This window comes from Choloepus didactylus, chromosome 2, assembly GCF_015220235.1.
Source record: "Choloepus didactylus isolate mChoDid1 chromosome 2, mChoDid1.pri, whole genome shotgun sequence".
NCBI classification, from domain to species: Eukaryota; Metazoa; Chordata; class Mammalia; order Pilosa; family Megalonychidae; genus Choloepus; species Choloepus didactylus.
In genome coordinates, this window is record NC_051308.1 from 25,804,059 (window position 1) to 25,832,007 (window position 27,949).

The 27,949-nt window shown below is 35.7% G+C and overlaps 1 protein-coding gene across 3 annotated transcripts in view; it reads right to left on the reverse strand.

The window, feature by feature from the left end:
• RGS7 (regulator of G protein signaling 7) overlaps nucleotides 1-27,949 on the reverse strand; it is a 565,752-nt gene that overhangs the window by 141,671 nt on the left and 396,132 nt on the right. For all 3 annotated transcript variants that reach the window (XM_037822014.1, XM_037822002.1, XM_037822011.1), the window contains exon 4: nucleotides 22,998-23,048. In XM_037822014.1, the coding sequence (XP_037677942.1) occupies nucleotides 22,998-23,048 (51 nt within the window). The remainder of the gene's footprint in view (nucleotides 1-22,997; nucleotides 23,049-27,949) is intronic.

Consider the following 27,949-nt stretch of genomic DNA (forward strand, 5'->3'; position numbering starts at 1 on the left):
ATTCATTTAGGTACTCCAGACATTAGAAACTGGGTTGGCTGTGTGTTCTAGTTTGCTAATTGCTGCCAGAATGCAAAACACTAGAGATGGACTGGCTTTTATAAAAGGAGTTTATTTGGTTACAAAGTTACAATCCTAAGGCCATAAAGTGTCCAAGGTAACACATTAGCAATCGGGTACCTTCGCTGGAAGATGGCCAATGGTGTCCAGAAAACCTCTGTTAGCTGGGAAGGCATGTGGCTGGTGTCTGCTCCAAAGTTCTGGTTTCAAAATGGCTTTCTTTCAGGACATTTCTCTCTAGGCTGCAGTTCCTTAAAAATGTCACTCTTAGTTGCACTTGGGATATTTGTCCTCTCTCAGCTTCTGCGGAGCAAGAGTCTTCTTTCAACGGCTGTCTTCAAACTGTTGCTCATCTGCAGCTTCTGTGCTTTCTTCAAAGTGTCCCTCTTGGCTGTAGCTCCTTTTCAAAATGTCACTCACAGCTTCACTGAGTTCCCTCTGCCCGTCAGCTCATTTATATGGCTCCAGTGATCAAAGCCCACCCTGAATGGGTGAGGCCATGCCTCCGTGGAAATAGCTCATCAGAGTTATCACCCACAGTTGGGTGGGGCACATTTCCATGCAAACAACCTAATCCAAATGTTCCAATTTAATCCCCAGTAATATGTCTGCCCTACAAGATTGCATCAAAGAATATGGCTTTTTCTGGGGGGCATAATACATTCAAACTAGCACAGTGTGCATATCTTTTGCCAATAGTTTTGCCATGGGTCTCTCTTTTTTATTTCTGAGGGTCTTTTTGTGTGTATGTGCTTCCCAGCTGCCTGGGTTCTGCCCTGGGTCTATATGGCCTTGGGTTTCCTGTTTGAGTGTGTGTGGGGTTCTAATTCCCTGCTGTGAGTGGTTCTGAGGTCTGTGACCAGGGCAGGATTTACCTGGACTAGAGAGCTGCTTCTGTTTGACTAAGTCATGGAGGACCAAGGGAGGGGGAGGGTCTGGACTGGCAGGTCTGAGTTGCAGATCTCCACCTTCTTGTTTGGGTGTTTTTTTTTTCCCCTTTGATTCAGTGTTCATGGAATCCTTCTACAGTTTCTGTTGTCCTCCAGCATTTCAAGCAAGTGGGATTGGTCCTTTTATTTGTTGTTTTTGACGGGACACTTTTCTTGGGGCTGTCTTATATCACCATCTTGATTATATCAATGCCATTTTTTTTTTTTTTTTTTTTTTGCTTATTAAACATCATTTCTACATAGGAAAATCAAGTGTCATTTGCTTTTTAGTAAACATAAATCAAGATATAGAAGTGAATATTATGGTGAAACAGAATAGATAAGATACAGATTCTATCTGGCAAAATGAAAACAGAGACATAATTTAAATCAATTTTGAGGTATACACTAGATAATTAATATAAGTAAATAATATTTACAAATTAAGGAGGAGAGTATAGAGGTAGGCAGCTAGATTCTCCATGGCACTGCCCATTTCAAATCCCAGCTCCCTCATTTGCTAGTTGTGTGACTGGGAAAATTATTTAAATTCTCTAGACCTTGGTGTCATTTGTAAAACCAGGATAATAAAATACTGATCTTAAAGGTCTTTGTGAGGATCTGTTGTGATACATGCAATGTTTTTAAAACAAGTCCTGCCAAATAGAAAGTGCTCCATGAATGTTAAGTTATTTTAATTGATATTTATGAAATGGCATGCTCAGTAGCATTTAATCTAATATACAAGGCAACAGAAAAACTAGTAGCTGGTGTTGATCTAGGTTTCCAGGTCATGTTCAGAAGTTCCAATACAACAGTATTTAAAGTCTTAGGTGGTCAGCTAGAGTGTTTGGTGTGCAGATGATATATCTGCTCTGGATTATAGCTACCATTCATCTCTTTTAGCAAAATACTCAAATCAAAGCTCAAGTACCAAGGCTATATCCACCAGGCATATCATAGTTATAGTCAAAATTTTCCAAAGGCAACAAGTTCTGCACACAGGGTGTGCAAAACCAAAACATGAAAGCAAGATGTCAGTGAGAGATTCTCCCTGGGTCAGGAGAATGGTGGAAAGCACTCTATGAAGACAGACTGAAACCAGCAATGCTGAGAAATAAAAATGACAGAGAGCAGAGTGAACAGCAATCAGAATTGAGATGTATTTTTGGGGATGCATACTTGCCAGGACTCAATACAGCCAACTATTTAAAAAATAAAATGCAATTAAAACAATTGACACAAAGAGTAATGATGTTCTCATACACAGAGAGCGTAACAGTCTCGTTGTCTGACAGCAGCAGTATGGCACTGTAAGAAATCCTTCAAATACAAAGAACAATGCCAAAATAAAATATAAATAAAAGACTTATGTAATACTGATGTGAAAAACTGGTCTAATATCTATGTTATAAAGTAACATAGTGGTATCAGAAGATTATTTCCAAGATTTATTTATCCTTCTGAATAACTTGTAGTTCTATCATTATTCAAAATGGGCTGCACTTTAACAGGCTTCTTAGGTGTGTGTGTATGTGTGTGCGCACACACACACACTAGGTGAATAAAATAATATTTGGGGGAGAGAAAAATGCTGAGTTCTTCTAAGTATAACATAAGGAAACAATAACAACCACAAGCGCAAAGGCAAAAATACATTGTAATGGAAAGCAACTGGAGAAGAAGCAACTAGAGCCATAAACTCCTAGAAACACTTACGTAGTAATTTTGACAAATAGCTGGGAGCTGAAATGTGAACTAACATGAGAATGAGAAACTCCCGGGACCCATAGTCTTATGGGGGTGTGGTGACTTGAGTTATTTAGTTTTAACGTTCTTAATCTGAATCCATTTTGGTGGGTGTGAACTCATTATAAATAGGACCTCTTGAGGAGGTTTCTTCAGCTAAGGTGTGGCCCAACTGAATCTGAATGGATCTTAATCCTATTTCTGGAGGCCTGATAGAGACAACACAGAGAGAAGCCATGGGGAGCAGGCAGAAGCTGCAAATCAACAGAACCCAGAAGAGATGGGAGAAAGTATCACCATATTTGTTGCCATGTGACAGAAAAACCAAGGAACCCAAAGATTGCTGGCCGGCCAGAAGATAGTGACCCCAGGAGGAAGCAAGTCTCCTAGTCTCGGAAATCAAGAGCCTATAAATTCCTGCTGCTGATCCAACCCACTGAATGGTATTTGTTTTAGCAGCTAGGAAATTGAAATGGGGGGCTCACAATTACGTGGGCTATATTTCAGGGAAACCCACGATTTTCACATGGCAAAGATCCAAGAAAGATCTATGTGGGACTGGCAAGAGAAAAGGAAGAGTAATCATTGTAAAGAAGAGGGCAGGAGAGTTTTTAAGAACTAGGATGAGCTAATGGAAGTGTACTGGAGGGGAAGTTCAAACAATGGGGTGTGCCCATTACATAAGTTCTCTCTTGAGTTTGCTGTGGAAGCCAGCTGGAATGTGTTCTATCAGATTCTGCAGGGGCCAAGGTGAAGGAGGTCAGGGGCTTAGAGTCAGGAAGAAGCCTGTCTAAAGTTTAGTCAAACTAAGGAGACGTTAAGTCCATCTTGGAAAGCGAATGAGTAGGGGGTTTCTTAACCTATGCTGTTTTACAGGATTACAGGGTTCAGGTAAAATCAACATTGTTAATACTATTTCACAAGTTTTCAATAAATCTGAAACAATTCTGCAGTAAAAGGATTATTATTATTTTTTTTAAATTAAAGGAAGCAACAACAACTCTCCTGCATAACCTATAATGAAGGTCTGTGCAGGGTCTTAAAAACCCAACAGGATGAGGAAGTCGGAGAATGCTTTATAGAAATATTGGCCTTTGAGTGGACATGTAAAGCATGAGCAGGAGTACACTGAGGGAAAAAGCATCCCAAAGCAGAATAATACATGCAAGGGCCCTGGGGCATATGATCACAAGGCACGCTTGAGGGACTGCAGCTACTTGGTGTAAGAACAAAGTAGGAAAGCCTCAGGAGCTCAGACTGGAGACGGAGGGAGGACTGTGTCCTGAAAGTCTTTGTTTGAACTTGTTCCTCCGAGAAGGTGGAACTTTTCAATAGGTTTAACACTTATTTGTTTCTACTATGTTCTGGATACTGTGTTAGGTACCTTAGAGGCAGTATCTTTGATCCTTGTGACAAACACAAGATTGGATTTTGTTTTTTAAAACATCAAATACTGTGGAGAATAGATTGGAATGCAGCAAGTCTGGAAGCCCTTAGGGAGGTGACCCAGGCTTCTTTCATCTCCTCTTTTCTATTGGATTTGTTCTGTGTGCTTGAAAAGAATTTTAACTCGTCTGTATTTTGAAAAAGGTAGCACCTGTTGCTGACTTAAATTTCTCCCCATCACCTATGCCACTAAACTGACGCCCTGCAGTGCAATTTTCACCCCAACCTCTAGACAGAAACTGCTCATCAGAACTTACCCAGCCTGAGCCCAATCTCTACTTTTCATATCTGGTTCTTCCAGTCAAACCAGTCAGGTAGTGATTGGAGCAGGCTGGCATTCATAACTGCTCCTTTAATGTAGCATTTATTTACATCCAGAAAAGCCTCTTTCATGCTTATCTTCACCAGATGAAATTCTATCCAATCCCCTGGGCCCACTCAAATATAGTCCTCCTTCCTCCAGCTTTTCCTGATCCTCCAGTAGCGAGTTCTTCCTCCACTGTGCCCCAGCATCTGACGTCTTTTACTCTAATCTTCCTATTGTTTCACAACAATCCTAAAAGGCAGAAACTCAGCTTAAACTCCTCTTGTTTCCTTGGTCATGGTAGGCAAAGCACTTTATACTTAGTACATGTGGAATATATTATTTTGAATTGAAAATAAAGAAAGGGGACACAAATTTAATTTTAAAAGAAACTATTTATTTTAGAGTATTTGCCCACTTTGCTTTGATATCTCCTATGATTAATGCTTGCTTTATTTAGGCTGATATATTACTTTTTCCTGGCACATGGTTAAAATTTATTAATGTAAAAAAGTATTAGATCTGAGAAGGAAAGATAGGGACATGTGAATGTAATTTAACATGCTGTGGATCACTAGCCACAAAAATCCATTGATTTTTTTATAATTGTGATTTTATTGAGATATATTCACACACCATAAAATCCATCTAAAGTATACAATCAATGGCTCACAGGAACATCATATAGTTGTACATCCATCGCCACAATCAATTTTTGAACACTTTTATTATACCAAAAAATAAAAAATGAAAAAGAACACCCAAAACATCCCATGCCCCTTATCCCCCCTATTATTTATTTATTTATTGTCTTTATTTTATTACTCATTTGCCCATACACTTTATACAGGGAGTGTCAGTCACAAGGTTTTCACAATCACACAGTCACACCATATAAGCTATATAGTTATACAATAATCATCAAGAATCAAGGCTACTGGATTACAGCTCAACAGTTTAAGGTATTTCCTTCTAGCTATTCTAATAACTAGAAACTAAAAAGGGTATCCATAAACTGCATAAGAATAACCTCCAGAATGACCTCTTGACTCTATTTGAAATCTCTTAGCCACTGAAACTTTATTTGGTTTCATTTATTTTCCCCCTTTTGGTCAAGAAGCCATTCTCAATCCCATGATGCCAGGGCTAGGCTCCTTCCTGGGAGTCATGTTCCACGTTACCAGGGAGATTTAAACCCCAGGAGTCATGTCTTGTGTATGGGGTAGGGCAGTGCATTTATTTGCACAGTTGGTTTAGGAAGAGGCCACATCTGAGCAATAAAAGAGGTTCTCTGGGAATTGAGTGTTAGGCATAGTTAATAATAGCCTTAGCTTCTAGGCTGATATATTCCTTTAGGCTGACTGAATTAAAAGAATCAAAACTTTGATTGGAGTAGCACATTCAACTGTTGCTTTGAGACTAAATAAGAGGAGAACAGGTAATTTGTATGTAAGAATTTAAAATATATTTGTATCTAAAAATTTAAACTGTTTATCTTAACAATCTTTGTGTATTTATTAAACTGATAAAACAATTGAGGATAAATAACTTCAAATATAATCTGCTGTGTTTTTATTTAACAAACAGTATGAGTGTAAAAAATATTTTAACCCACCAGTCTGTATTCTAAAATGCAAATACATGCTTATATTTGTAGATACATTTGGAATGGAAGTTAACTAAAATATCAATTTATTTTTTTCCAAAATCTTTGAACCCAACGTAAAAAATCAGGTAAAAATTTCAGTATTCTAATGGCATTTAAGACGAGACTAATGAAACTTGAAATCTTCCCCATCCTTCCTCAGATGGCATAAATGAACCTATATACAGTCCCTTAATTTTGCCCATGGGAAGATATGCTACATCCCCCAACAGTGAGCTGAAAACATTATTTTAGAAGAAACTAACTGTAATGAATTGTGAAACTGAAAACTTTATTTATAAAAGCTACATATAGCTTTAGACTTGAATATGCTGGAAAAAAATTTGCAAGTATCTTTCTTCACGTGAGAAAATGTTATTAACAAACTTTAGTGTAATTACAAAATGTGTTACTAGAATGGCATATGAAATGCAATTAGTCCAAATCTATAGATTTATCATCATTTTTTATGCTTTTGCATTTTAGATCCTGTAAGAAGTAAAAAGTGGAGTTGCAAACCAAAAATACAATAGTAGTGGCATTTATACTGACCTGTCATTATCTTTATCACAGGTCTTTATTTCTTCATGTAGCATTGATCTATTATCTAGTGTATTGGTTTGTATATATTATGTCCCCAAGAAAAATACATGTTCTTTGATGCAATCTTGTGGGACATAAGTATTTAGTCTTGATTAGGTTGGAACCTTTGGATTAGATTGTTTCCATGGATATGTGACCCATCCAACTGTGAGTGACACCTTTGGTTAGGGTGTGACCTTTGATTGAATGTTTCCATGGAGGTGTGGCCCCACCCATTCAGCATGGGCCTTGATGAGTTCACCAGAGTCTTATAAAGGGGCTCACAAACAGAAGGACTTCAGAGAAGTGCAGCTAAGAGGGACACTTTGAAGAATGCACAGGAGCTGAGAGTGGAGCTGGAACACAACCTGGGATCAGGAGATGCCAGCCACATGCCTTCCCAGCTAAATAGAGGTTTTCTGGATGCCAATGGCTGTTCTCTAGTAAAGGTACCCTATTGTTGATGCCCTACTTTGGGCACTTTATGGCCTTAAGACTATAACTTTGTAACCAAATAAACCCCCTTTATAAAAGTCAATCCATTTCTGGTGTTTAGCATAACAGCATTAGCAGGGCACATCTAGTGTCCTTTCCTTTCAACCTAAAGAGCTTCCTTTAGCATTTCTTGTATGATCGGTCTTGTAATAATGCCCTCAGCTTTTGTTTATTTTGGAAAATCTTAATCTCTCATTTTAAAAAGACAGTTTGGGGAGATATAGAACTCTCAGTTGACTATTTTTTTCTCTCAGCACTTTAAATATGTCATCCCACTGCCTCTTGTCCCTGTGATTTCTGATGAGAAATTGGCACTTAAACTTACTGAGGCTCCCTTGTAGGTGTTGCAATGCTTTTCTCTTGTGGCTTTCAGGATTCTCTCTTTGTTTTGCATTCAATAGTTTGTGCCTGGGTGTGGATCTCTTTGAGTTTATCCTGTTTGGAATTCATTCAGCTTCTTGTATGTGTGTATTCATGTCTTTCAGTAAGTTTGGGCAGTTTCCAGACACTGCCCCTTTCTCTCCTCTCCTTCAGAGACTCTGACAGTACATATATTGATATGCTTGTGGTGTCAAATAATCTCTTAGACTCCGTTCACTTTTATTCACTATTTTTTCTTTCTGTTCCTCAGACAGAATACATTTCAATTTTCTTATCTCAAGTTAATTAATGTTTTACTCTGCCAGCTCCAATCTCCTGTTGGTACCCTGTAGGGAATTTTAGAATTTCATTTACTGTTGTTTTCAGCTCTCTTTGGTTCTTTTTTATGATTTCTATCATTTAATTGGCATTCCTTTTTGTGTTTGTATATTTTTCTGATTTCCTTTAGTTCCTTGTCTGTGTTTTCCTATAGCTCTTTGAGCATATTTAAGACAATTTTCAAAAAGTCAATGTCTAATATGTCCAAGTCTGGCCTTCCTCATTAATGATTTCTATTTTGTTATCTTGCTTCTTTGCATGGGCCATAACTTCCTGTTATGCTCATGTTTATTTGAATTTACTTGAAATGAAACCTGATGTTCAAATTATTGAGGAGATAAAGCAAAGGAAATAGAACAGGAATTTGTTAGGAAGTATGCTGCCTATTGGTATGCTCTACATAACTTTAAATTTGCAATGTCCCTTATGATGTCTACAATGACCTCATATGTAATTAAGTGCACTTAAGCATTCAAAGGGCATTTGGCAATGAATTGGCATCTTTCTGAGGATAATAGCTCATAGGGAGGAGAACACTACCAGGGACATTAAAAGGCAGTAGGCAGTTTCAAATTCTGAAGTCTTTATCTATATTTATCTATATTGATTCTGAGGTTCAATTCTACCTTTAATTGATTAATATACTGTCCCAAACTTTCTACTTTATTAAAACTTAGATATTAAGCCTGTTCTTCTAAGTCTATGCTTAGATCCTTACTTAATTCTTTGCTGAAAAGACAGAATTCATTTGACTTGAATCCCATCAATTTTTCTTTCATCTTAATTGTGTGATATTCTTGCTCTATTTTTCTTTTTCCTAATTTCACAGACAGTAGTATCTCCCTTCCTCTGTAAGGCTGTCCCTTCTATAGTATTCTTAGTCCATTCCTTTCACAAGCATGAGAACCTTGCTCACTCAGCAGTTTCAGGGACTGTGCTCTATTAAATAAACCCTTCTTTCTTGAGATTAGCCAAGTTCTTTTTCTTGGCAGTCTTAGAATACTCAAAGTTTCCTTATTATTAAAAGAGAAAGAAAGAAAAGGAGGAAGAAGGAAAGGAGAGAAAAGGAGGAAAGAAAGAAGAAAAGGAAGGAAGAAGGAAGGAAGGAAGCAAGGAAGGATGGAAGGAAAGAAGGAAAGATAAGACAAAGAATGAAAGAGAGAAGAAAAAGGAGAAGGAGGAGAAGAAGAAGAAAATAGAAACAACTTCTGATTTTTCTACCCTCCCAAGCACTACCCTCCTACAATTATGCTTCCCTTCCTTTTGAGGTCACTGTTTATGAAAGAATATTACACATGTATACTCCTTAATTCCTCCTTTCCAACCCCTTCCATAGCTCACTGCATTCTGCTTCCTGCCCCCACCCCCCCCCCCCCAAAAAAACTCTATTGCTCTTTCAAAGGTTACCAGTGACTTCCTCATAGAAAAACCTTATGGCATTCCCCTACCCCTCCAGTCCTGGCTTCTTAACCAAGCTACTGATGAATCTCTCTTCCTGGAGCTGTATGTTTGACTTCTACCACGTCTACTCTGCTGTCTTTCCCTCTGTGCAGTGGTATAGGCTTCAAAATGCCATTGCAACCCCGGAAATAGCAATATCCCACAGGGCAATGGAGGCAGAGGCAAGGGGCTGGCAACTTCCCTGCACTCTCAAGATTAGTTTGGATGCCCCTTCAATGTGTTCCCAGGGCACACTGTGCCTTCCCTGTTGAAATTCTTACTAGATTGTGTGTTGTGTTCATTTATTTGCCTGTTTTGCCTAGGAAATAGACATCAAACTTTTTAAGGACTGGGCTGGCACCTTGTTCAATGTTTATTCCCTTTGATTGGATAAATGAATGAATGAGGTATACATTTGGCAAAAGCTTTGAAATTAGATGAGCTTGCCAGAGAAGAAACAATATAAAAGGAGAGATAAAGGAAAGAGGAATCATAGCATACATAGATCTTGAGAGATGTCCCAAGGCAGGGAAGAAAAGGTCAGGAGCCAGAGGGAAGTGGGGTTAATTTCCAATTTCCAGTAATAAATCCAGTAGGGGCATGTACCTTCAAACAAGAATGAAAGATGTGCTAGAACTTTAGCAGTGGCTATCTCAGGGTGCTTTGTTATGAATACTTCTTATTTTCTTCTTTAAATTTTTCTGCATTTCCCAAATTACTTATAGTGGATTTATATTGTTTTTGTAATACAAAATGTTTTATGAAAAACTTGTGTATACCATATATGATATCTGACATCTAGCACTAAGTAAGGGCTGCTGAACCAATTACCAAGTACTTACTAGTTATACTGTAATTGAAAAATTAAAAAAAACTTTTTAGTCTTAGACTTGAAGACTCCCTTGCTTAAAAGGGAATTTTCAAAATTTAAAAACTGTATTTGTTATATTGAGTTTCTTAGACTCATTATTTTACAAAGGGTGATCTTTTAACTGCTAAATCAATGGTCTAAATGTGTGGTTCAAATTACAGTGATGACATGGATTCATTCATGCTGTGGTAGGATCACAGTTAACTTACAAAACTTCTATTAGCACTTTTATCGTGCTTTCTGTACTGCTGTAGCTTGCATTTTCTATCGTTCTTAATTGTAATAAATGGAAAAGTTTCATGAAATATGACATAGAAATAGAATAAATGGCATTGTTCTCTGCTCCCTTATAGAGGAGGAAAAAGCCTAACTCATTCCTCAGCTAGGAAAGAAAAATACTGTGCTATCTTTAATAAAAGATAAAAGGGTCTGACTTTTCAAACAGCTCTTAACACAGTTGTCTGTGGCCCCCTTTGGATAATGGATAAAATCTTAAATTTCCCTATCATTTTCTCTGAGTGCTGCTTCTGGTGAATAGGTATATCTTTAGATGAGGTGCAGTCCTTTAAGCCTTATTAGCTTTAACAAACCTTTTCATTCTTTTCTTCTCTTTATTTCCCCCTTTCCTCCTTTCCCTCTTTCGTTCTTTCTTGCTTGCATTCTCTCAAGGTAGTTTATGCCCTCTTTCTACCCTGCCCTCCAAAATAAGAGTGTTGTCTTATAAAAGGAAACTGTACATACAAAAAAGTTAATAAAGGAGAAACTGAAGATCCACAAAGAAGAAAAAAGCAAATAGGCCAACAAGTGACTGGAAGAATTAGTGTTCCAGGGAAATGCTTTTCCATTTGGTCATTTTTGGTTTTCCTGGTGGATAGAGTAGAAATATCAGGTTTTTTTTCTTTTTTATCATTGGAAATGCTCCTCAGTGAAGTTAAACAACTATTTAGTAATTCCTTGAATCTTGGCCTCATCATGTTTTTTCAGATTTTACAGGAGAAAAGATAGCACTTCTAATTAGATTTCCAGCTACTTTTCACTATTTTGCTTAATAGTTGGCAACTCTGATAAGCAATATGTAAAAAATAAGCCAGTCAGATGGAAAAGAGAGTGGTCACAAAACTCTGGGACTGGCATTTATAGATGCTGGTGTGGACTAGTGGGATAGCAAGAGAACATTTGCTGGAGCTAAAACAAATGCATTGTGTTGGCATCACATAAGACACCATAGCTGTTAATGCCACCTCCATACCTCACCAGGTCTGCTGTCAGTTTTAGAGGCTTCATCTGTGAAAGTAAAATTGATATTCTGTAAAAGTAAAATTGATTCTCAGTAAAAGTGAAATTGATCTGATAGTGTTCATGTTTTGAAATCAAATGGATTTGGGTTTGAATGCTGGTAAGAGTTAGAATTCTATCTCTTACTAGCATCACAATCTAAGACTTAGGTTTTTTTTTTTTAATCTACCACCTATTTCATGGATTTTTCTCTTTTTTTTGAATACTGAATAACATATATCAAGTTACCAACATTGTACTTGGCACATGGTGTTCAACGAATGTAAACTCTCTTGCCCTCTTCCGACTTACAAGAATTAAATAAGAGGAAAATGGCCAGCATGGTTCCCATGAGTACCAATTTATTAATGTTAATGTATTTTAGTTCTTTTGAACTCCTGCTGCAATATAGTAATGGAACTGGGAGGTTAAGGCAGCCAGAAGCATAAACCAGAAAAAGGCTTTTTTAACAGGAAGGATGGCCACCAGTGGCTGAAACCATAGCAGACCTGCCAGGGGTAGTAACCCCTATTCTGGCAACAAAAACTTCTATTTATGGACTTCATGAAGACCTTCCAATACATTCTGGGTTTTAATTTTTAACTTTGTAGAGCAGCTGAATGGCAAATGACAACAGTTGCTTGTTACATTATGAGATGTGGTATTTAAATGCAAATGCAAAAAAAAGGTTGGAAAGAAGAAGAAAGGAATGAAGCTAGCTAATAAGTTAAATGAGACAGTTGGTCCCAATACATATGATTGAGCCACATTTGGTGGTGATGATTATTTCAAATGGCAGAATTTAGAGAGTCAACATTTGCATGTTATTCACTTTCTGCATTTCTAGAGCATTCCCAAGGGGTAAGAACCACCAAAAGAGAGGTTCCTGATCATATTAAATGTATAAGATATCATGATTTTTTTATGTTCGGGCACTAATGGAATATATGCAAAGGTGAATTACTTTTCTGTTTTGAGAAGAAGCTAAGACATAATGCAATGAATGCACAGAGGAAGCTATGGCTCTTGATCATCTCACATGAAATAATTAGAGCAACATATAAGATTCCATGTGTACACTAAGGGAAGCTCTGGCTGCAGTAGCAGGGGCATGTGTTGGGAGCGATGCCCAAAGAGGTGAGGAACTTGTTAAAGACTTTTTTCCTTTGAGTGTTATTCCTAGCAGAGGGTGCACATTTGCAAGATGGATATTTGGGTAATACATATGATGTTTACACTGGGTGTGGTGTACTGAATCATGTACCCCAGTTTGGCTATTCTTGGTCATGTCCACATCATGTTGGGTGTGGACCCATTGTAAATAAGATCTTTCAAGATGTTACTTCAATTAAGGTGTGGCCAACCTGAATCAGGTTGGGCTTTAATCCAGTTTACTGGAGTACTTTTTAAGCAAAATGAAATTGAGACACAGGGAGAAAGAAACCATGGGGAACAGCCAGATGCTCTAAGTCAACAGAACCCAGGAAAGAAAGGAGAAGTCATTGCTACATGCGCTGCCATGTGACAGAAAAGTCAAGGACTAAGGGGCACCAGCAACCAGCTCCAGAATGCTACAGTCTTTGGGGGAAAGCAACACCTTGCTGACATCTCAATTCTGGACTGCTCCAAGCTTCAAAACTGGGAGCCAATAAATTCCTGTTATTTAAGCCAACTCATTATACAGTATTTGTTTTAGTAGCCTAGAAACTGAAACACTGGGTCATACTAATAAATCTTGTTTAGAGGTGTATGCAATGACTCCAATCTATGATTTCTTGCATATTATAATCAGAAGAGTTAAATGATGTCTTGGAAACCCAGAATGTTTTTATATAAGGGTTGCTCTTATTTATCTCATATTAGAATGATAGTTTGCAGAATATACAATAAAGTGTGTATTTTTATAAGCTCCTAAGGGTCTTGACTATTTGCAAGGGTGTTTTAAATGTGTGCATCCTCCCCACACACAAACAAGATTGTTTTCTGAAACAATCTGAAAAGCATACAGAAATGATCTCTTTTTATTATACCTATAATACATATGAGTTGAAATATGTAGGAAATAAGCATCCTAACAAATGGTATGCCCAGTTGCAATTGGTAAATGCAACAAGTCCAGGAAAAACAACTATATTCAAAAGCACTGTGTAAAGTGGCATCCTGTCAAGCAGGCATACGCCCTCCTGAGGGTTTCCAACTATTTGTGAAAAAGCAAATCCAGGTCTGAAATTTTCAAAAATGAGCAGACACACTGTAAGGATATTGAGAGATCTAGATTCTGCTTCTTAGAATAAGTTTTTATGTAACTTTGCATAAATTTCCTTTATTTGATTTTCTAATTGCAAATGTCTGCTCTGGCTACTTTCTGATAATGTGATAATTAATTTAAATACCTATATAAAAATGATGTGGAAAAGCATATAATACTTCACAAGCACAAAACATTATCAAGGATAACAAAAACATTACACACTTTCCCAGTTCTACACATCCCTGTGTTCTAAGGCTATGATTTCACAGACAGTCTAACCATGTCTATGGGAAACAGAAAGGCAAATTGTAATGGAGTTTTGTTAAACTCATTAAAAGAATTTAGATCATTTTCTCCAGAGGACTTGTGGCAATCCATTATGTTCAATATTATACAGAAAGATGACAGACTTTCTGTATAATGTTGAATTTAATGGATTGATTCAATTAATTCAGTGACAATTAAGTTATTCAATCTGGTTGTTTGATGATGTGTAGGCAAAACATTTGGTGGAGATGTCTGAAACTGAATTTGTACTGGTCATTTGAACAAGAGATAATACAACTTGGGGAAGAAAATTTGAAACTCTTTCAAAAGCAGTTCATACTGGGGATATCTATATTTATTCCTAATTTTATTCTATCTGAATTTAAGCCATTTCTATTACACTGGATTTAGTTCAGATGAAGAACAATCCATTTTTAATTCCTTTCTTTTCACCCTTTCCTATATTTTCAGGAGAACAAAAAATGATTCATAGGTTATCATTAAATTGATGCCACTTTAGTAAATTACCAGTAGTATAAAATCAAATGCTTATTGAGTACCTATTAATCTTGGCACTTCATTTGGTGGTTGGAGAGGATATGTGTCTGCCAAGTTGCAAGGATTCAACTGAAGTAATAATACCAATATACATGAAATAAAAGTAAAAGATAAAACAATTCAACAACTAACTTACGTAGTACCAAATGTAACTACTTTTAAAGTTCATGCTAAAGAAAAGCCAATGTGGCCTGAATTATTGAGAGAAGGCTTCATGGAATAGGTTGTATTTGAAGGTGATTAAAGTATTACATATATTTTTTAAATAATTCAATTAAATTAAATGTGCTTGTAAATGTTCAACATTTAAGAGTCTAGCCTATTTAAAAATAAAATCAAGACTTTGCCATAATTACATGTTGACTCATTTAAACTTCACAAAACACAGTATTACTGCAACAATCTCCCACATCTACATTTCTTCTGTCTTTCAATTCTGCCCTTCTATGGTAGGTCCTACTATCTTTTGGTATAGGTTTATAAAATTTACCATCATTTTCTCTTAGTAAGCATACTTTAGGTCAAAATTATGGATAATATTTTGAGCAAATTTATAGAAATATAAATTAAAAGCATTTTTAACCAACAAAGAAAAATAAAAGGTAGATAAATTAAATAACTTTCCCAGTGCTCTGTAGCCAGTAAATAGTTGAATCAAGATTCAAGCCCAACCCTGACTCCAAAGCCCATGGCCCATCTTCAATGTCAGGATGCCTCTCAAGGAATGCTGGGATCTCAAGAAGCTTGGGCTGATGGAGAGAAGGAGAGAGATGGGGCAAGCTGGGTGCACTCAGGGAATACTTAGGGGTCACAGGCAGACTCATTTCACACTTTAGCCACTGAGAAGGCTGAGGGCCTTAGGTACTCCTCAACTTATTCAGCACTGCTTCAAGAGCTTGGCAAGTGTGACCCTGCTAGTGACAGGCAGCAAAGACCACAAATGAGTGGGTGTGACAGCTAAGAATTATTGATTACTGTTAATAATTTTTGAAGGCTGCTGACTTCACTGAAATTTTATATTTCTATGAATTTGTTCAAAATATTCATAATTTTGACCTGAAGTATGCTTACTAAGAGAAAATGAGCATTTCTGGAGGGTAAATTTTATAAACTTAAACCAAAAGATAGCAGGACCTACCGTGGAAGGACAGAATTGAAAGACAGAAGTAATGTAGATGTGGAAGATTGTTGCAGTATGGCTCCAATTTGTTCACTCTCTGGGCATCCACACTTTGATAGTTCCTCACCACGCCCGGATTGGCCCAATGGTACTGAATTTGTCCACTGTACTTGCTTTGGCCAATTGGACAAAAGTAAGTATGACGTGAGCCAAAGTAAGTGCTTTGTTTGGAACCATGAGAACACCATGAGAAGAGGTCAGTGCCTAGCAGGCTGAAGGGTGAGAAAACGAGAGGCACCTAGCTGACAGCCTACCAAGTGCCAGGTCTGCCAAAAAATCCCGATCCAGCCACCAGCCAGCCACAGACATATCTGAGAGCTGGCAGAATTCAGCCAACCAGACCCAAGCCAGAAGAGCTGACCAGCTGATCCAAGAATCATGAACTAAATAGAATGGTCGTCTATTTTAAGCCTTAAAATTTTGGGATAGTTTGTTACACAGCAAAAGGTAATTGATACAACAGAATAACATTTCAGGCAATGGGGAAATCAAGCACAATTATAGAAATGAAAGAGAGTTCCTATTCCTTACTTCCCACACAGAGACTTGGGACTCAGAGAGATCACACTGGAAGAAGGGCTGTGTGTGCTTTGTCGAGGTAAAAAGATGTTTGGACAACTTCAAAGTGTCTCTCAGCTCAAGAGAGCAGTAGATTTATCTTCATTTGCAACTGAGAGCAAAGAAGAAAAACAGTATAGGGCTTTAGGAAGCACATCACACTTTCCCAGTTTGAGGTAGGAGGAGCAGATCATTCACTATTGCACAGAAGTAAAGAGTCAACAGACAGGAAATCACCTTGTCAACAGGTCTTGTCAATGGTTGGACTGCCAACTGAAGACACTGGTGGTGAACAACATGCTTTTAATGGATGCCAATGTGGATGGATGTTCACCAAGGGCCAGATTTTCCTCCCATCTCCCTGCACCTATCCAACAATTGAGATGCATCAATTTTTCTCTCTATGAAATTGAGAGTAATTTTATTTAATAGATATTTAATATTTATTTAAGCTCTAACTCTAAGACCAATACAATTTAGTCTGTGCTTTGAATTTGTGTGTGCCCTTTTCTAGATTCTTAGTGATGTAGATAAAAGGTATTAACACAAACACCAACTCTTCTGACAAGATGGCAACATGAGTAAAATTTGTATCTATCAACCCTACAAAAAATGACACAAATAGAAAACAGTATTGGCACTAAAAATTAGGGAAGAGTTCCAAAGTGGATGCCCCAAAGTCTAACTAATATCCCATACATAGGCCTAAATTGCAACATCCTCCTGAGAGAGCACCACAGGACTACATGGGCATGATTCTAGCAGATCACCGATAAACCCCCTAAATTTAGGGTGGGGAGAGTAGAATTAAGAGTGAAGGGAGCACACTACTTTGGATCCTGTTCATTGCAATAGAGCAACAGTATCCAAAAGCAGCTGGCATGGGGCTGCACCAAGAGTAAAACTACAAGTGGGGACAGCTTCTCTCTAGTATGGTGGAGTATCTTTTATGATGTTTTGTAAGTAATCTTCTATTCCTAGTTTTCTAAGACTTTTTTATCAAGGAAACTTGCTGTATTTTGACATATCCGTTTTCTGCCTCAAAATGATCATGTATGTTTTTCTTTCCTTCATTGTGTTAATGTTACTTATTGTATTAATTGATGTTCTTTTGTTTAAGCAATCTTACATAAAAGGGATAAATCCCATTTGACCATGGGGTATAATTCTGTTAGTATGCTGTTATATGTGGTTTGCTAGTATGCTATTGAGAATTTTTCACCTATATTCGTAAAAGATATTGGTCTGAACTTTTCTTCCAAGTGATATCTTTTTCCAGCTGTGGTATGAGGGTAATATTGTCCTCATAGAATGACTTAGGGAGTGTTCTCTCCTCTTCAATTTTTTTGAAGAGTTTGAGCAGATTTGGAGTTAAGTCTTAGAATGTTTGTAGAATTCTCCAGTTAAACAATCTGTTCCTGGGTTTTCCTTTTGGGTGATTTTTGATCATTGATTCAATCCCTATACTAGTAATTGTTTGCAGAGATCATCTATTTAGTCTAGACTCAAGGTCAGTAGTTTGTTTCTATGAATTTATCCAGTTCACCTAGCTTACCTAATTTATTGACATACAGTTTTTCCTGTATCCACTTATATATATATATTTTAATTTAAGCCCGGTCAGTACTAATGTTCCCTTTTAATTTCTGATTTTTTATTATTTGTATCATTGTTCTTTTTTTCATTTTCAGGCTAACTAAAGGTTTATCAGAGTTGATGATCTTTACAAAGAACCAACTTTTGTTTTTCTTGATTGTCTTTCTTGTGTTCTATTTCATTTATATCTTCTCTAACCTTTGTTATTGCCTTTCTTCTTCCTGCTTTGTGTTGAGTTGGGTTTCATAGTCTACTTCCTGTTTCAGGTCTCTAATTTGAATTCTTCCCTTTTTTAAATGTAAGCACTTAGAGTTATAATTTTCCCTCTCAGCAATATCTTCAATGAACACCATATATTTTTGGTATGTTGCATTTCATTTTCATTCACCTCATGGTATTTCCTAATTTCGATTCTGATTTCCTCTTTAACTCTTTGGTTTTTTAAGATTATTTTGTTTAATTTCCACATATCAGTGAATTTTCCATTTCTTTCTCTGTTATTTATTCCTAGTTTCATCCCATTGTTTTCAGAGATTATACATTGTATAAACACTACAGAAGTTGGACAGAGCCACACCTTACAAGTAGCTAGCCAACTGGCAAAGCTGAATATGAGCATTAAAATGTGGCCCAGAGAAAGGGTTCATTGTATTCAGACACAATATGATACCACAATCAAGTCCTGAGGTTGGGATTGCTCACAACTTTAGCCCACTCCCCACTCTTACACTCAGTCTGTCAAAAACTAACCAATTAATGCAAAGATATATTAACCAGTTCCCCAGGTCCAGCTGCAAAAGAGAGAATCTATGGTATGGAATTATCCAAAAAGAATCCGTCCTATATAGAACCTATATAGAACCTTTTTTGTTTAAAAAAATTAGAAAAAGCACAGGAAAAAACCCGCAAATATTTCTGAGACATAAAATGAGGTAAAGTTAACATATTTTAAAACACACTTTAAAGTATTAAAAGTTAATAACTTGGATGTTGGAAGCAAAGAAAGGTTGTTTATAAGACAATGCATTAAGATTAGAAGAGACCTTGCTAAGTTGTGGGCTGAAATATATAGGGACTGGAGAAAATAATAAATGTGATAAAAATTTAAAAATGTAATAATAAATATGTTCTTTATTAGCAGCAGTGAAGAGCTAAACTGTCACTGAAGAAAATTAGAATGAATGCCAGTGTACAAACTTAATAGTTTACCTAGAAAAAAGAAGAAGGGGTAAAAGCAAAGAATGAAGAAGAAGAAAATGATAATTGGGGGAAGAAGGAAGAGAAGCAGACAAGTAAATGTTGTTTTAAGAACAGTTTAAACCACAACAATTAAATAAGTATAAGAATAATTACAAATATAAAAATAACTGTAAATGCTAATGTTTCTTGAGTAATTATATAATAGACACTGTAATAACTACTTTATATATATGACTTATTTAATCCACAGTAAAGCATTAGCTAGTATGCACAATTATATCCATTTTAGAAAAGAAGAAAATGAGGCTTAAGTAATAGAACAGAAAAAGAAATCTATCTTCAAACGAGTAAATCAAATGACTTAAATGAATCTATATATATAACAAATACACACAAAAATAATGAAAAGTTTAAAAACACTGGCAATTGCCTGCTAATATAATTTTGAATTTCAAGGAGACAAAAGACATTATAAGCATTCAGGCAGGGAAAAAACTAATTTTGAATGATAAATGATAAAACAAAGAAAATTAATGTTCTTCATATTTTGCCAGAATATCAAATGCATGAGTGCAATGACTCAATAGCTACAAAAAATTTAAAGAGAAAATTACATCTCAGTTCTTTATCTAGCTAAGTTGTCAACATGCACGCAAGCAACAAAAGATACTGGAAGATATGCAAGGACTCAGGAAGTGAACAACCATATATCCTAAACAACCAATCCTGAAAAAACTCCTAGAAGAAGTATTTTTGCTTTGCAATAAAGCAGTCAAAAACATTAACACAAATAAGAGATTTTAGCAAAGTAGCAATATATAAAGTTAGCATATGTAAATCAATAACATACATATAAATTATATACATACACACATACATATGCAAATAGCAACCAATTACTAGATATAAAAGAAGAAAAGATTTACATATAATAGTAACATAATATAAAATAACTAGGAATAAATTTAATAAGAAATGTGCAAAACCCATATAAGGAAAACTTTAAAACACTCCTCAAAGACCACAAAGCCAGTTTGACCAAATGGACAAACACACCATGTTTTTGCACAGAAGACAAAAACTGAAACTATGCTGGGGAAGACAGAAAGGAGCAGGTTGGGTGTGGGGGTGGAGTGGGGGGACAAGATTTAGGTCTTGATCCTGTTGCATTTGACCTCTAAGATAAAGATCAAGTAGGTACTGGTTAAATGAATATTGGCCTCATGGAGAGGTCAGTGTGGAAGCCATGAATCTGAGAGACTTCTGCGTATGTCTGTTATTTAAAGCCTTAGCAACAGTGTGTAGATGGAGAAAGGAAAGGCACCTAGGACAGAAATCTGGGATAGTCCATCCTTTGTAGATCAGCCAAATAGTGACTATAGATAGCCTGACAGCTATCACCAAAGACTAAGACCCAGTGATCAGTGAAACAGTAGGAAAGCCAGGTGAGTAGGATATCCTGGAAGCCAAGACAACCAAGTTGTTCAAGGAGGGAATGTTCAAATGTCTACTGCAATCCCAAGGCCAAGTTCATAGTAAGAAATCAGAAAACAATTGTTAAAAGAATGAAAGAGTGAATGAATCAATGAAGAAACATTTATCCTAGAAAAAAATAAAAATATAAATTATAGAAATGGACTTAAGAAGTAGAAGAAAACAGAAATTTAAGATCAGTCCTATCGTATATTATATGTATATGTAAATATAGATGTGCATATGATCCAAAATTAAAAAAAAACAACCCTAAATTCTAACTAAAAGTTCAAATCCAGCTTTATTTTAAAACAGTACTACAATGTGACCAAATAATCTAATAGTACTAACATCTCTAGTAAAATATTCAGCCAAATTGCTGAATTGTTATGCTGGAAATGAAAAGGTATTAAATACTTATTCATAAAATATTATACACTAAATTTTCAAATAACATGGACTCATTGGTTCAGATACGGGTTTCTCTCTCATTTTTAAAACACCTTCAGGGAGCTGATAAGATTAAAATTAAACCAGGCATTATAATAACCATATAGTCTCTCTTCATAAGCAGTTCCAAAATAGTATGTTTGATTTCATATACACAGCCTTCAAAGTAACTTTCATGATGTCTGTTACATTGTTGACCATATTTAATTGGGATCACTAAGGGTGCCAGGTTGAATTATTTTCTTTGTGCACAATCTGTTTCATATTCACACTAATCATGAATGATTCTTCTTACTATACTTAAAAACCTGGGACACAGTATTGCACTCTGTAGATGGTGAATTCATTCGTTCAAAGAAACAAACAAAACAATACCAATCATTCAGGCTGCCATAGCTACCACTCTTCATTCATGTTATAGTGGTGCTCTACAACTTCCTTAAAGTATTAACCAAGTGAAAAAAAAAACCAGTTTTTCATACACATCATAGCTAAATGTTTCCCATGTGGAAAATTATAAAGTGATTGTTTCTTACTAGCTTATTATATCACTAAATCTCTTTCCTGCTTCTAAGACTGTTTCTAAAGTACACCTTCTGTCTTAAACTTACAGAATAAAATTACTCTTTTGAATCCACTTACCCTTTATGCTATAAAATTCTGTAAAAATAAGTAGTTCCCTGGTTCTCAATGACTGTGCCAATCTGTTTATTTTAGCACAGGAATCATCTTTCTGATGTTACAGTTTATAAAAGTTAAGCCCCAGCGAGGTGAGGCTGAATGTGAAATTTGTAAATCTGTAGATTCCTTTCCTAATAATTATCTCTTCACTTAATAATAGTATGGTGTTTAGCAGTAGCTGCTTTATCTTTACTTGCTTTAATCCCCTTTAACCTGATAGAATATGCGTTTTAAGAGCTCATGTACCCAATGGGCAGGGAGTAGGCACAGCATTTGCATTCGGAATTACAGCTAAATTTTCTGAATGCATGGCTTATTAAAGGTGGCTCAAAATGAGGGGGAGAAAATGCATCTTCACACACTGTTATTCCTAAACCATTCTAATTTGGTGGTGGCCAGAGGCAGGAGCAAATCCATGCTGAAACCCTCTTTAATCTGTAGGCTGGAGTATTGAATAGTTTAATCTACCCCATCCTTCTCCACCATGTCATTAGGAGTTCACTGTAATCCCTGTTTTTTAAAGGATATTTTTCTTGTTTTCTCAGCATCTTCTCTAAACAATAACCACTCATTTTCTTTTCAGTGAAGTAAACTATTTGCCACATAGACTTTTACATAATACTTCAAAAAAAATCATTAAATGCCTCATATATATATACAGGAATCCACTCTGGACAATACAAAATGTGAGCTGGTAGAAATTATTCCCAAACTCTGAAGTTTAATTTATTGACATAGAATAAACATAATGCCCACCACAGTGAATGAGTCTATGACTTAAGAACGTTAAAATAATATAGCATGTAGGCAGAAGAATAAGTTCACATTTTGATATGATTTTAAAAAATAGAATTACTAACAACATATTGTTTACAAACCTCATGTAAACACAGAGATAAGGCAAAATTTAAATATAGAGAGACTTATTTTCATGTGGCTTATGAAGGGAAATTTCATTACTTCATAATCACTTGCTATAAATTGTACGTATAATTAGTAAAGTACATGTATTCAGCTCATAAATTCTAACAATTGTCAATCATTTAAATTCTATTTTATAAAATGGGACATTATATTTAAGTATGTGCTCAATTGTAAAAATATACTGAATTTTATTTAAATATATGTTGATTACCCTGAAACTTGTGCAAATTCTAAAAGCATATATCACATTTAATTATAAGTCTTCAGGAAGTTTGTTTGCTTTCCATATGAGCCCTGAGGGAACACATTTCTTAAAACCACAAAAAAAAACAAAATTCTAACAATGGGAAAATGATTTATTTACCTGGATCTTCTATAGTTAAGTTCTTTATTAACCACTGTACAATGTCTGACCCTAGAAAAAGAAAAAGAAAAACACAAATAAATGTGAACATTTTATTTATATATTTTAACTTTAAGAACTCTGAACTTTTGGTTATTGTATCAGTAGGAATTCTAATTTTTACATTAATAGGTTAAAAATTTACATATGTAGTACATATGGAGCAGTGAAACACAAAGTATGTATAAAGATTTTTCTTCAGTAAGCCTAGGTGCAAACTTAAAATTATTGACTATGAAATATTTAATGATAAAAGTTTAATATACTAGCAGTAGATGAAATGATTCATTTGTTCATTCATTGAATACATGTTTATTGAGTGCTGACTATATTTCAGGCACATTTCTTAGCATGACATAACAAATACTTCATAATATTTGTTAAAAATATTATTTCTGGTTGTCTCCACCTTATCTTTATATCCACTCTCAATCCAAGCCACATTTCTTGCTGTTCTTTGAATACTCCTGGTTGTTTCAACCTGCTACGTCTTTATAGTATTATTCTCTGACTGCAGTACTTAACATTATTTTCAAGACACTCAAGATTCATCTATACAATAGAACTTTCTTTGGCTCTTAACTTTATACCCTGGTTGGAACCTCCCTGGAATCCGTGCAGTCTTGTATTGTAATACTGATCACATGAAGTTACACTGTTTATTTGTAAAAGTCCTACAGTAAGTACTTTGAAGCAGTGTATCTTATTCATCTTTGTATATTTGAAGCATAGCAAGAACTCAATGTATTATTAATGGAAAAGTGAGTGAATATGTTTTCATTTCATATGAAAGAGATCAGGGAGGATGCATAAAATGTTATGTTTGAGCTGGATATTGAAGGATATATTTTGATGTATGAAAAAGAGAGATGTAGCTGCAAAAGGGGTTATGTAAAAAGTTAAAAGGCAGGAAACACTTTGAAAAACATGTTTTGCATCTTTTTATATACTAGATGCTGGGATTAAAGGAATAATAGGAATTTGAAACTAATAAAGGATTTCATACTGCATGAGCATGTATAAATTCTGGGCTAAGGAAATTTGGATTTTTTTTCTATTAGAATGACAAAGAAAGCTATATGCAATGTTTTTGAGCAGAATAATAATATTATTAAAGCAGGTTTAAGGAATTCAACTGGCAATGTATATAGAATACCTTAGGCCAGTCTGAAAGAAAGCCAGGAAGCCAACATTTCTTTCGGTAGTGATCAAGATTGAAAGGTAAAGTCCCAAACTAGTTCAGGGTACAAATAAACAAAACCAAAATTAGAGACTTATTTCATGACTTTGTGACCAATTAGGTATGAGAGTGAGGGATATGAAAGATTAAAAGAGAACTCAAGGTTTCCAGCTCTGGAGAGTAGATGAATAGAATGGTAAAAGTATAAACAGAAATGGGAGATTCAGGAAGAGGAGTTGATTTGCCTGTTCACTTCTAGTTAATGTTCAATTGTATTTAAATTTGGTTTTCAGCATAATTCATTTCCAGGTAAAATAGCAAGAGAATAAAATTAGGCATGTAAATAGTTTTACAGTAGGCAGTTTACATTTCATTCATGGCTGCATGAATGAAATTCTGATGTAAACTGAGATGCCATTCCAACCTCTCCTGGAGACTGGCTAAAGTTGCAGCCTACCCACCTCAGAGAGTTTGCAAAAGAGTTACAGTAACATCAACAAAATAATTCTAGATACTTGAATTACAATGATTCAAAACTAATGTCAAAGAAAACATGATTACCAAATTTGACAACATCTCCTGTATGTTATGAAAACACTCATATCCAACATCATTTTCCTTCTGCATGCATTTTAAAAATAACTTCATGTTGAATCTAGTATTTTTTCTTTTATAGCTGTTCCTTTTAGAGCTGCTGTGATTTAAATACATTTGAGAAGATGGAGTTGTCCAGATCTTCAGGAAGTTTCAACAAAACAGCTCTGAAAGAAGGAAGGAAGGAAGGAAGGAAGGAAGGAAGGAAGGAAGGAAAAAAAGAAGGAAGGAAGGAAGGAGGAAAGGAGGGAGGGAGCACAAGTATTAAACAGTATTGTGCTCATCCTTATATCCTAAGTTATCACATGTTGGGTTTCTGCACATCTTGAGGCATGGTCTTCCCTTAAAATGAAATAAGGAACTCAGCTTTTCAAATACATATGTAGTGATGCTGGACCAATGTAGAATTCTAGGTATTGAAATCTTATGCACTATCTCGAGGAACCCTGCTCAATTTTCACATCTGAGGGTCTTTTTAGGGGAACATATATGATCAATCATTGGAAAATTTCCATTCTTTTGAAGAGATCCAAACATCGATTCTAGGCCTACAAATTTTTCTTATTGCAATTTTTAAAAAAATTATTTTTAAAGAAAGTTAAGAAAAATTTTCTTGTCTTTTTTTTCTGAGCAGAAATAAATACGTGTTTTAATTTTGAAAATATTTTAAATTCAGGAACATGACACTTTCTTTCCTACCCTACTTTTGGGCATTTCTATCACATTTGTATTTTCAGCTTAGCTGTGAAAGAGTTAATTAATCTGACATGTCTACTAGTGTTATTTAGCATATGCTTCGGTGGCTTTATTATTTAGTAGTCACCCCAACATATTTATGATTTTATGTAGCAACATTATAAATTATCTTTTATTGTTAAATGCATCCCAAATTCACCTATTCTGCAGCCTTCACAACAAGAACTCAACTCTCTAACAAGAGATAGAGACATAGAAAGAGGAAAAAATCCAGAATTTTAATAGAACCAGAAGACTGAAAGAGAAACATTCTATCATAGAGCCATTTGAGAAATGTTATTCAAGTTTAAAAGGGAGAATTACTGCCCAGGGTGTAGAAAAGAATGGCAGTTACCAGCCCTTTTTCATCTTATGTTTAATAAATAAATGGGCAGATTTGCTAAAATCATTCATATGCAAATGTCCCTGTCCAAAATATTTGAGAGTTCTATGTAGTTTTATTCCAGAATCACAGAGTAACATGCAGTATTTTTTGTTTTGTTTTTTTTTTCTTTTTGTTTGATTGATTTTTGGTATGAGAACTATTGATTCAATACAATGAGAAACTAGTTAAGAGATGCAACAATATCTTATATTCCAAGAGATAAAAGAAACAATTCTTTGATTACATTTTACAGAAGGTTAAGCCCCACTCAGTGCCCATATTTTTGTTTTGAATTCTTAGACACAAATACCATTCTTAAAGTTACAAAATTGTGTTCTCTCTACCAAGCAGAAGCAGAAGAGGTTTTATTATTGTATAATCCTAGCAATATATGACTTTAAATGAAAACAAACAAAAACAAACAAGCAAACTTCATCTTCACCATCCTGCTCATAGTTCTCTTCCTACCAACTTGTTTCTTACTTCCATGACTTTTCTAAAGTTATTCCAGCTGCATCTCTTTTTCCTTTGGCTAATTCCAACTGACTCGACACAGTTCATTTCAGACCTTACCTGCTCTGGGTAATGTCTCCAGGAAGCCTACACTGCCCACTCTCACCCCACCTGACTAGGTAAGGTGTTTCCTCTATGTTGCATTAGCATCCTCATCATTCATTACACTTACAATGGCTTAATCATCCTGTCTTTACTTTCACTTGTGTCCCTTTGCTACCACTTGTTCGTTAAGGCAGGGAAGGGAAGTTATTCCTCTGTGGGTCCCACACACCTAGACTGGTGCTGGACATACAAGAGGTGATCAGGAAATGTTGAAAGAATGGTGAATGAATAGCAAGACTCCCTTTCCCATAACCTACCCAAAGAGTTTACAAAAAGAAGGCATCCACAACTGGCATGTAATTTTCAGCTATCATAATCACATTTTGAGGTGGTAAAATTTTCATTTTCCAAGGCTATCTGAGGACCTGAGTGACAAAGTGGCTTCCCCAGATCTGCCCACTGTAGGGTTACGAGCCCTGGAATAGAACACAGTCCTGAGCCCTGTGTCATTTCCAGTGCATCCACCTTCTCGACACAGATCAGAGCTCACCCTCAGTTACAAGTGTCAACAACGGTCACCCACACCCTGAACCTGAACTAATTGTGATTCACAAAAATATTAATCAGTCACAAAAAAGAAAAACATTGCTAAACCTTGCAAATATCATATATGAGAACTTTGTAAGCAACCAAAATGTTACAGATCCCTTATAAAAATAAATTCTTTTTGTAATTTCTGCTAATGCCATTAATTAAAAATTTATCTCTTAAGCACAATGGAGGGAATTCAAATATTCCCGAGGCAAGGACACCGACATTTACAATGTTCTCCTTACAGGAAATGGAATAGGTTCTTTGCACTGCTAAAATAACTTGCTGAGCCGTGAGAACCAAAGAGGCACAGTGCTGATGATATGAACAAATTTTTAAAATTTAATATATGTTATAAACATTCTGGTTTTTCTAAGTGGATAACTGTTCTTAAAATCACATGCTTAAAACAAAAGACATTTTACATCAAAAAATTTTTTTCCAGCATTATTCTTAGTTCCTTGAAATAAGCACAATAAATGCTAATCATCATTATCATTGTCATCAGCAGCAGCAGCATCATTAAGTAATATACAATGAGCATTTGTTGAGTTTCTAATGAAGTCTGGTTGTGGACCTACAATATTAAGGACAAGAAGCAGATTCACTCATCTGTGAGTCCTGTGGGGGAAGAAATCATGTCTTACTCACCACATTTTCCCAGGTCTCATCCAAGTGCCTTTTCCCCCACAATCATTAGATGTTTACCAAACGTATGAGTCAGTGTTTACTGAGATATATTTTGTGCACAGAGAGAAGACACAAAACTCTGAAAAGTCAGCTTGAATAGTGATTCCCATCCAGTATTTTATGACACCCCAGCACATCTCTAATTATCATAATTTTAAAAAATTCTTCATGTGAAAGCAT